The following is a 10951-nucleotide window of genomic DNA, read 5'->3' on the forward strand; positions in this document are numbered from 1 at the left end:
CCCCTCCATTTTTTATCCATATTTTTTTACTCATCTGTCCATACCCTGGATTAAAGGAGCATCAGACACAAGGTTTTCACAATCACAATCACATTGTAAAAGCTGTATCTTCAAGAATCAAGGCTACTGGAACACAGTTCAACAGTCTCAGATACTTCCCTCCAGTCACTCCCATAAACTAAAAAGGGATATTTATGCAATGCATAAAAATAACCTCCAGGATAACCTCTCGACACTGTTTGAAATCTCTCAGCTACTGAAATTTTATTTTTTCTCATTTCTCTCTTCCCCCTTTTGGTCAAGAAGGCTTTTTTAATCCCATGATGCCAGGTCCTGGTGAATCTTGGGATTTCTGTCCCACATCGCCAGGGAGATTTACACCCCTGGGAGTCATGTCCCACATAGGAAGGAGGGCAGTGAGTTCACCTACCTAGTTGACTTAGAGAGAGAGGCCACACCTGAGCAACAAAAGAGGGAACCGCACGTCTTGATGAGCCAACACCAGAGCCCTGGAGGTGGGGGGTGAGGTAGGCCCTCAGTCTTGCTTCCCCGCCAAGCCATTCCCACTCAATCTCATTCAGCCTGGCCTGCTTTCCCTTCTCTGAGTCACTGGTGCCACATCGCCTCCCTTTCCACAACCACCCCTCCCCTAGCCCATCTCCAAAGGTCTCATTTTATAACTCCTTGCAAGGAATTCGCATGAGACAAAACCTTCACTGTGAGAAAGCACAGGTTGTAAAAGGCCAGACTTGGCTCCCTGCTGCATGGTTAAATATTGATAATACTAGGAAAACAGGCCTGGAGGGGGCACACCCCATGTTCCCCCACAGCACTGGAACCCACAGGTTTTGGGTTCTTCCCAGCCCCTTTCTCTGAGCTGGCAAGAGGTTCTGGATGTTTTCTCTTCACTAGAGGCCAAGGCATAGGAAGGAAAGAATTGGGTTCCTGGTTCTTTTGGATTGTGAAAGCCAGGTGGAGCTTGCTTGCCATTCAAGTCGATTCATTCAAGAGGTGAGTGACCCTGAAGCAGCAGGGAAGGCTCCAGGCTGGGGCGTGTGCTGAGAGCTCGGCTTCCAGAAGGGTCCGGCTACCACTGGGCACGCCTGCCTAACCTCCCCTCACCCCCAACGGTAGGCGTGTCTGCCTGGGACAGGTCAGGAGCAAAGACCATTCAGGGCTCCAGTGAGGAATAGAAAGAAGACAGAAATCACGCTGCTCCCCACAGCAGAACAAAGCAAGCCCCGGAACCCAGGATCCAGGGTGAGTCTCCTCAACCTCCCAAGGGGATGGGAGTCCCAGGGTCTTCGGCAGGAATCACCGTCCAGAGGCAGATAATTAGACCCTATTTAAAATGCAGGAATTTTCCAGAGGAGCCTAAAGAGACTGGACAAATACATGTGATGAGTATGCTGGATGGCTGGGACTCTGGAGATGAAAAGGGACATTAAACAGATGAAATCCAAATAAAGTATGAAGCTTAGTTAATAATTTTTTTTTTAAATACAGGGACTAATAAGATGTTTGGTCTAGAAGAAAGCTGGTAAGTGCTCTGAGGGATATGTGCCCTTTGTTTCTGTGGCATGTAACACAGTTGGGGAGGCTGACTCCTGGCTCCCGTCTTGGGTCTGTCTTGCCATTTTTGTTTGTTGGCATATGTTTATTATAAGGATATATTTATATATATTTAAAACATGCAGCCCACTGTGGAGATCAGCCCACATGCATCTTTGTACACTTATCTGATTAGTTCTGTAGATTAAACATCCAAAACTGGAATTGTTCCCAAAAGGCATATACATACTATATTTTTAATGAAATCACAGTTTTGATCTCTCCCCTCCATGCTTTTATCTCTGTGTGTTGGGTGTCCTGTGGGCAGGGTTGCTACAAAAGCAACAGCGCCCTGGGGCATATATTACTAAATAATCCAGTCACTCCTGCATCTGAGATTAGACAAAACGTCTCAATCCTTCTTAGCACAGTGCTCTGGAGAATCAATTGGAGCTGGAACATAAGATCACATTTATTTGCCAAGACTTAGTACATTCATTCCTTAAATGAATAAGTAGGTAGTATGCATCTGAGTCCTCGAAAATCTGCAAGGATCCTCTTTCTCCCTGATTTCCACCTCTGCCTTGACACATGAATGGTCATTCATATGTGAAAAGCTGAGCTCAGTTTGATATTCAAGTTAAAATACTTTCCCTCAGAATCTGTAGATATTTCTTCCGTTTTCTCAGATAATTTAGCGTTGGAGAAAACTCTGCTTGGAATTTAATCTTTCTGAGAGGTACTCTGTTTTTCTGTTTGGTGCCTCACCATCCATTTGATTGTGGCTAAGCAGCCACAGGCTATGTTTGGGGTCGTTGACCTCTGGCAGGAGTGTCGGGTGGGGGCGGGGGTTGAGGCTACTTAACCTTGTATGACGTGACTGTGTGACTGTGAAACCCCCGTGTCTGATGCTCCTTTTATCTACAGTATGGACAGACAAGTAAAACATAGGGATTAAAAATAGATAGATAGTGGGGGAACAAATGTTCAAATAAATTGAGTAGATTGAAATGCTGGTCATCAATAAAAGGCAGTGGTAAGGGGTATGGAAAAAAATAGGGGGAACAAAGGTTAAAATACATTGGGTAGATGGAAATACTAGTGGTCAGTGAGAGGGAGGGGGAAGGGGTATGTATGCATGAGTTTTTTCTTTTTATTTCTTTTTCTGGAGTGATGCAGATGTTCTAAAAAATGACCATGGTAATCATCACACATGCTACTGTGTGATGATATTGTGAGCCATTGGTTGTACACCAAGTATGGAATGTTTGTATGTTAAGAATGCTCGTGTTTGTATGTTGTTTTGGGTTGTCAATACAAATTAAAAAATAATAATAATAATAAAAAAAAGATCACCTTGCATGGAAACCTGCCTTGTTTTGTTTCTTTTTTTTTTTTTTGGTAAGTGCCTCGTTACATGTTTTCATGGTCTGTTCAGAATGCTTCTCCTGTTTCATTTACTTACTCACTTTTAACTTCATTCCTCCTTCCGCACGCTATCCTGGTGTGACTAACGCGTGTCCTTTTCTGTATGCGTTCTTGTAAAATGAACGTGGTCGTTTTAGGGTGGTCGCTTGGTCTGCATAGATGTGAATTTCCATGATCATAAGATATGACCCCTTATGATCCTTGGGGATAATTTCTTTGGGCTATATACTCAGAAGCAGAACTGCTGTGTCACGGGGGTGTGTACCTTTAATTTGACTAACTTGCTCTCCACAGCGGCTACCCCAGTCTACACTCCCTCTAGCACCATAAGGCTGAGCCCAGAACCCACCAAAAAGCAGCATTATCCAGCTTCCAAACTGTGCCGATCTAACAGATGTGAAGTTGTATCTCATTGTTGTTTTAATTTTCGTTCTTCTGCTTACCAAGAAGTTTGAGCATCTCTTCATACGCTGAGCAGCCCTTTGGTTTTCCTATTTTGTTAACTGCTCATTTATATCCTTTGCCCATTTATCGAGAGGGGTGCCTAGCTTTTTTCTTGTTGATTTGGAAGAATTCGTTGTACATTCTAGATTCAGTAACGTCTTTGTTTTAAACATTGCAAGTATTTGAACCCAATCAGAAATGTACTTCATTGAACATTAAAGTTATCCTAATTTTTATTATAATTAAATTCATTAGGGCTTTTTTGTTAGTGAATGATTTGAGCTTTTATGGTTTCATTTAAAAAGTCCTACACGTCTTCTATGAAATTCATATTTTTCCTTTTATGTTTAGGTCTTTAATGCATTTTTACTTAATGCATTTAATCCATTTCTTTAGTATTTATTAGTCTCTAAGCCCTTTGTTTCTTCCTTGTGTAATTCTTGTATTCATATATTTCTGGAAAGTTATCCATTTCATCCAGGTACTCAAGTTTATTAGTATATAGTTCATAATGATCTTCTATTGATTTAAAAAATTATGGTGGTTATATATATATATATATAATTTGCCATTTAAACCATTTTAAGTGTACAGTTCAGTGTCATTACTTTCACAATGTTGTGGAACCATCACCACTATTTCCAAATCTTTATCAATCACTGCAAAAAGAAACACTGTATCCATTAAGCAATAGTCCCCTTTCCCTCTTCCCCCAGCCCGTAGTAATCACTAATCTACTTTCAATCTCTATGAATTTGCCCATTCTAGATATTTCATATAAGGGGACTCATACAATATTTGTCCTTTTATGTCTGATTTATTTCACTTAGCATATGTTTTCAAGGTTCAACTATGTTGTAAAATGTATCTGAAATCCATTCCTTTTTATGACTGAATAATAGCCCATTGTATGGATATGCCCCATTCCGTTTATGCATTCATTTGTTGATGTCTATTTGGGTGGTTTCCACCTTTTGGTTATTGTGGATAATGCTACTATGAACACTGGGGTACACATACCTGTCTGAGTCCCTGCTTTCAATTATTTGGGGTATATGCCCAGAAGTAGGAAAAAAAGAACAAATAGATAAAACGGACTTCATCAAAATTAAAGGACATTATCAAGAAAGTATAAAAGACAACTTAAAGAATGGGAGAAAATATTTGGAAACTATTGTATCTGATAAGGAATTAATATCCAGAATATAAAAAGAACTCCTACAATTCAACAACAAAAAGACAAACAACCTAATTTAAAGTCGGGCCAAGGATTTGAATAGACATCTCTCCAAAGAAGATAGCCAAACAGCTAATAAGTATATGAAAAGATGTTCAACATCATTAGCCATTAGAAAATGTAAATTAAAACTACAATGAGATACACTTCATACCCACTAGGATGACTATTTTAAAACCCTGAAAATAACAAGTGTCGACAAGATGTGGAGCAATAAGAACCCTCATTTATTGTTAGTGGGAATGTAAAATTATGCAGCTACTGTGGAAAACAATTTGACAGTCTCTTTCAAAGTTAAACATGGAACTATCATATGGCACAGGAATTTCACTCCTAGGAATATACCCCAAATAACTAAAAGCAGCATGTGGTGCTTTGAAGCTGTGTGTACCCCAGGAAAATCATGTTCCTAAGTCTAAATCCATTCCTGTGTCTGTAAACCCATTGTAAGTAGGATATTTTGACCAGGCTACAGCAGTTAAGGTGTGATCCACCTTGTTCGGGATGGGACTTAATTCTATGACTGGAGTCCTTTGTAAGCAGAAGGAATACAAGGAGGAAGCCACAGAAGTAAAAAGCTGAAATCAATGAAACCCAGAAGAGAAGAGAGAGACCAGGAGATGCTGCCATATGCTTTGTCATGTGGCCGAGGAGCCAAGGATCGCCAGCAGCCAGTCTTCAGGAAGAAACCGTCATCTTTTGATGGTGCTTTGATTTGAATATTTTCTTGGCCAAACTGTAAGCAAATAAATTTCCATTGCATAAGCCAAATCATTTCATAGTATTGTTTTAAGCAGCCTAGGAAACTAAAACACAAGTACTCGGACAGATACTTGATACTAATGTTCATAGCAATATTATTCACAATAACCAAAAGGCAGAAACCACCCAAATGTTTATTAACAGATGAATGGGTAAACAGACTGTGGTATATCCATACAATGGGCTGTTATTCAGCCATAAAAAGGAATCAAGTACAGATACACACTATAACATAGCTGAACCTTGAAAATATTATGCTAAGTAAAATAAATCAAACACAAAAGGACAATTGTTTGATTTCTTTTATGTAAAATACTTAGAGTAAGCAAATTCCTAGAGACAGAAAGCAGAACAGTGTTTGCCAGGGGTGGAGGGAGGGGGTAATGGGGAATTGCTAAATGAGTATGAATTTTGGTTTGGGATGATGAAAATACTCTGGAAATAAATAGTGGTGGAAGTTGCGCAGGTATTGTCAATGTATTTAATATCAAAGAATTGCCCACTTGAAATGGTTAAAATGATTTTTATGTTATATATATTTTACCACAATTAAAAATAAATTATTTTTTAAAATGGGTTTTTTATCTTGTAGTATTTTTTATTTTGTTTTACTAATTTTATTTTGTAAGAGTATTGGCATGACTTGAATAGGAAGTAGCTAATAATAATAATAATAATAACAACAGATGACTTGAGAAGCATGGACTAGAATTGCAGTGTCCAAAAGAAATAAAATGAAAACCACAAATGTAATTTAAAATTTTCTAGTGGCCACATTAAGAAAACAAAAAATAAATAGGTGGAATTAATTTTGACAATATTAATGTAATACATACAAAATGTATCCAAAATATTATCACTTCAATGTGTAATCCATATGAAAATTATTAAGATACTCTATATTTTTTTGTACAAATTCTTCAAAATTGGGTGTACATTTCCCATTTACTACATATCTTGATGCCAAGTAGCCACAGCTCAGTGACCCAGCTCTGTGGCCAGATCTGCCGGACAGTGCAGACGTGTGCCTCCACCCAGCACCCAGCTCTGGCAGCTGGTCCCCCTGGTGGCTCCAGGCTCCTGGCTTCAGGGCCCCAGGGCGTGAGAGGTGAGCCTTGGGCTGAGAGCCAAGGAGCCGCCTCCCACTCTCACGGCTTCTACCGCTCCAGGCCCCCAACCTGCTCCTGAGTTTGGACTGTTCCAGTCCTGTCACTCTAGGTCAGAGGACAGCTGGGTTGGGGCAGGGAACAGGACATAAATGGAGTGGACCACCCAGTCACGCTCTCTGCTTTGTCTCCAGGGGTCTATTTGGGGACCAGAACCTGGGAAGCCAGGAGGGCAGCTGGGGGCCCAAGGGCCATAAGGACTTCGCTGTCAGGAACACATTCCGACCAGGAGCAGCATGGACCACAACGAGGGGGCAGCTGGGGCCCCGGCTGGCACTGTCGTGCCTCAGGAGCTGTTGGAAGAAATGCTTTGGTTTTTTCGGGTAGAAGATGGTAAGCGGCAGGGGACTGGAGGTGGGGATGAGGGGATGGTTCTCAAGACAAAGAGCAGAATTTGGCTGAAGCACCCCCGCCTGGCGTGCCCCCTCCCTGTCAGGCTGCACCTTCCCCTAAGGCTGGACGGAGACAGTGCATCTCAGGACCCAAGGGGTCTGGTACACAGTGGGTGCCCAGTCACAGGGTGAAGGGGACTGAACTCTCCCTCCTCACTCATTCATCCTTCCAATCATTCAACAGATACTTATTCCGCGCCTTCCTACGAGGGCTACGCCCTGTTCTTGGCACTGCAGTTACACGAGTGAATAAGATCCACACAGCTCTGCCCTCGTGCCGCCTGCACTCTAGGGAGGAGGCAGAAAGCAAACAAGAAAATGGACAGTGTATTGGTGATGGGCGATAAGGAGGAAGATTAAGCAGGAGAGGGGAATGGAAAGTGTGTGACAAGGGCGGGGGGTTTGAAACTTTAGAAAGCGTGGTTAAGGAAGAAGGCCTCACTAAAAAGGTGCCATCTGAATAAAGACTTGCAGGAAGTAAGGAATTAGCCAGGAAGAACATTCCAGCAAATGCAAAAAATCCCTGTGGCTGGACTGTGCCTCATCTGGATAAAGTGTGGATAAATCTCGATTATCCAAAGTCACACTGCCCACTTTTTCTATTATCTGGAGCCAGTGAAATCCAGTTTAACTGGCACTCATCCTTCCCTTCTTTCCTTCCTTTCCTTGCCCTGTTACAAACCCAGTTCCTGACGAAATTGTGAAGACTGTGAAGTTTGACTTTTTCTACACATTTTTCTTCCCTTCTAACCAACTGCACTGCTGCTTCCCCGATTAGCTTAGGGCTTCTCCAGAGCAGAGAATGGTGTCTCCCCGTATCAGACCAGAGGACTGCCCCATGGCAGCAGGGCTCATCTTTACCTTCATTAGGGTCTCCTCACCTGCTCCACGGCAAGGGACAACTGCTGGTGCGAGCTGGGTCTGAGCCTTTAGTGGGCCTGATGGGTGCCCGGCCTCACCCTCAAGGCTCTGCCCTGTGTGTGCCTTCCCAGCATCTCCTTGGAATTATTCCATCCTTGCGCTGGCAGCCGTGGTGGTCACGATAAGCATTGTCCTTCTGGGAAGGAGCATCTTGGCAAATAGGTAAGGAGCTGGCCTGGGGTGGCCTGTGGAGGGTGGGGTCTGCTCTCCCAGAGGGCGCCTGTGACAGCCCAGGCAGCGTCATCTAGAGGCCTCAGCTGTCCACGCTCTGGGACAGCAAGATGCAGCCTTCAGGGTCTTTTCAGGGAAACAGTTGAAAAACCAGCAACTGCCCTGAATGACAGTTCCCTGGCCCTGGCCAACCAGCAGAGCAGGGGCTGGTGTGTCTCAGAGGTTACAACCTCTGGCCCTGGGGCCACAGAGACCTGGGTTCGAATCTCGGTTCTGCCGCTCACTAGCAGGGCAAGTCACTCAAGACCTCTGAGCCACAGTTTCTTCTTCTATAAAATGACAATAATAAAGAATTCCTACTTCAAAGTTTGCAATGAGTGCCCAGTAAATGGTGGCTATTGCCACTCCAAGGCCTAATCCAGATGGAGCCCTGAGAGCAGTTGAGGCTCCTGGGGTATTTTAACATCTTTCTAACAACAGTGCTTCTTAGCCCTGGATGCACCATAAAATCACCCAATGAAGAATATTAAAAACACAGAGTGCTGGGCCTCACCCTGAAAGCCTCTGATACAATGAGTCTGAGGTAGCCTGGGCACTGGCATTTTTTCAGCGCTCCCTTGGTGATTCTAATGTGTGGTGAGGGCTGACTTTTGAGAGCTCCTTGGGGGCAGGGACTCCGTGTGACCCAACTTTGTTCCTCCATGCAACTGGCATTGTGCCTGACTCTAGAACTCGATAAATGCCTGGTTTATTCATTCATTCATTCAATAATTAGTCCATACCCATCACTCATCAAGATCAGTAACTCCCAAACGATGATAATGAGAATCCCTCCCTCAGATCCACATCACATTTTATCATTTTTAAAAGCACCTTCACATCCCATTTTCTCATTTGAGCCTCAAGACAATCCCTGTAAGGTGGGCCTGGCACAAGTTATTCCCATTATACAGAATAAGGAATTGAAGATCCATGGAAGGGTGGGCCTGTATTTTATATCATGCGTGACTCTTGCTCACAGCTCTGCTATAAGGTAAAAATAATAATAGTAACCACAGCACCCTCTGTTCATTTTGACAGCTCGTCCTTATGAACTGCTATGGCTCCATATGTCATTCATTCCACAAATAGAGATGCATACCCACTCTGGGCTCAGCTGTGTGAGAGTGTGTGCTACCGTGGGGGGAAAGCTAGACTCAGTGCCTGGCCTTGTGGGATCTTCAGTTCTGTGGGGAGAGTATCGTAGTTCAGGATGGTCATATAGAGTGCTATGGGAGCACAGAGATGGGAGCTGGGGCCTTCGGGATGAAATGGGAGAGGGAGGGTGGGCTCAGGAAGCCTTCCAGACATCGGGGAAGCATGCACAAAGCCTCGAGGCTCGTGTGGCTATAACATGGGGTATAAGGATAGCAGGGTAGGAGACAGAGGGCCACGAGGTGGGCAGGGCCCCAAGTGTACAGGCCCTGGTGGCCAACCTAAGGAGTTCATTTTCTAGCTCATGGGCATTGGGAACCAGAGAAGGGCTTTGCATAGGGACCTGATAGGTTTATGTTTGAGCAAGATCAGTCTGGATGCAGGTCACAGAATGACCCGGAAGGGCAGAGCCATTACTAAGATGACCTTGCCCTCTCACCCTGTCAGGAAGCACCTCTCTCAGGAAGGTCAACTCAGAGACAAGACGGCCATCCACAGAAGCAGTGGACACCAACTTGTTCCCCCTGTGGCCCAAGCGATTCTCTAGGCGGTCAGCTCTAACCACAGCTGGGTCCCTCCACTATGGTCAGAAAGCCTATGGATACCTGGAGTAACATCACCACAGAGAGGGGATAGATAGAGGAGTTATTGGAAGGATCTTGAATGCCAGGTTAAGGAAGTGGGCAGTGGGGAGCCACTGAAGGTGCTTGAGCTGGGGAGTGATGTATGCACAGTGGGTTTCAAGAACATGACATGGGGGGTGCATGGGTGGGTCAGTGGTAGAATGCTCACCTTTCATGAGGGAGACCCGGGTTCGATTCCCTGACCATGCACCAAAAAAAAAAAAAAAAAAAGAACATGACTGGGGTATGTAGGTATGCTGGTTTGGGGAAGCAAGCGACTAGAGGCAAGGAACTTAGGAATTTCCTGCAGTAGTTTGTTGGGGCTGGGGGAAGGATGGGGATGGAGTGTGGGGTGGCAAGGGCCTGCACTAAGTAGGATGACAGTCCTAGGGTCAGACACAGTGTGGTTTAGGGGACAGAATGCAGGGTTCAGCATCAGGAGACTTAAGTACGCATCACAGGTGTATGCCTCTCTGACCCCTTTGGTCCATATTTTCTCCCCTGTATGGAGAGTGGGTAGCAATAATAACAGAGTTTACAGGTGGCAGCAAGGATTCGGTAAGGTGATACATTTGCTTATGTAAGCTGTTCCTCTGCCAAAGGAACGTCGAACCATCTCAGCTTCTTCCCTGACAGCTCCCAGACCTGCAGGACTTTTTCCTCAAACTCTCTCACCAGTCTGGGAGACCCAGTCCTTCCCCAGCCACTCACTATTATAGCTCAACCGTGTTTCCTCTCTTCTCAGAAATCGAAAGATGCTGCCACCAGAAAAACAAACACCAGCAGTCCTTTCTGTGGCTGAGGTTGGAACCAAAGAAGACAATGGCCTGAGCGCCCTAAAAGAGACTTTGCTCTCAGAAAAGCCAAACTTGGCCCAGGTGGAAATTGAGTTAAAAGAGAGAGAGGCGGCCTCGGTTCTCCTTTCAGACCCACCAGAAGCTGAGAGCTGGAAGCCGGACACATGATCGGGGCTCAGCTCGCTGGCCTGAAACCTCCTGGGTTTTGCAGTCTCTCCCAAGCCGCTTCATTTTTTTTTTTTTGTCAGTAGATAAAATGGATGAA

The 10951-nt window shown here is 44.3% G+C and overlaps 1 protein-coding gene across 1 annotated transcript; it reads left to right on the top strand.

The window, feature by feature from the left end:
• Positions 1 to 838: 838 nt before the first annotated feature.
• SLC51B (SLC51 subunit beta) lies at positions 839 to 10949 on the top strand. Its single transcript, XM_077128223.1, has 4 exons — positions 839 to 1260; positions 6723 to 6921; positions 7973 to 8063; positions 10635 to 10949. Exons 2-4 carry the CDS (start codon positions 6825 to 6827, stop codon positions 10852 to 10854), a joined length of 408 nt encoding a protein of 135 aa, XP_076984338.1. The 5' UTR covers positions 839 to 1260; positions 6723 to 6824; the 3' UTR covers positions 10855 to 10949.
• Positions 10950 to 10951: the final 2 nt, after the last annotated feature.

This window comes from Tamandua tetradactyla, chromosome 14, assembly GCF_023851605.1.
Source record: "Tamandua tetradactyla isolate mTamTet1 chromosome 14, mTamTet1.pri, whole genome shotgun sequence".
Taxonomy (NCBI): Eukaryota; Metazoa; Chordata; class Mammalia; order Pilosa; family Myrmecophagidae; genus Tamandua; species Tamandua tetradactyla.

Coding starts and splice junctions, on each gene's coding strand:
- SLC51B (XM_077128223.1), top strand. CDS start 6,825: ATGGACCACAACGAGGGGGCAGCTGGGGCCCCGGCTGGCACTGTCGTG. Junction 6,922..7,972: donor GTTTTTTCGGGTAGAAGATG/GTAAGCGGCAGG, acceptor GTGCCTTCCCAG/CATCTCCTTGGAATTATTCC. Junction 8,064..10,634: donor AGGAGCATCTTGGCAAATAG/GTAAGGAGCTGG, acceptor CTCTCTTCTCAG/AAATCGAAAGATGCTGCCAC.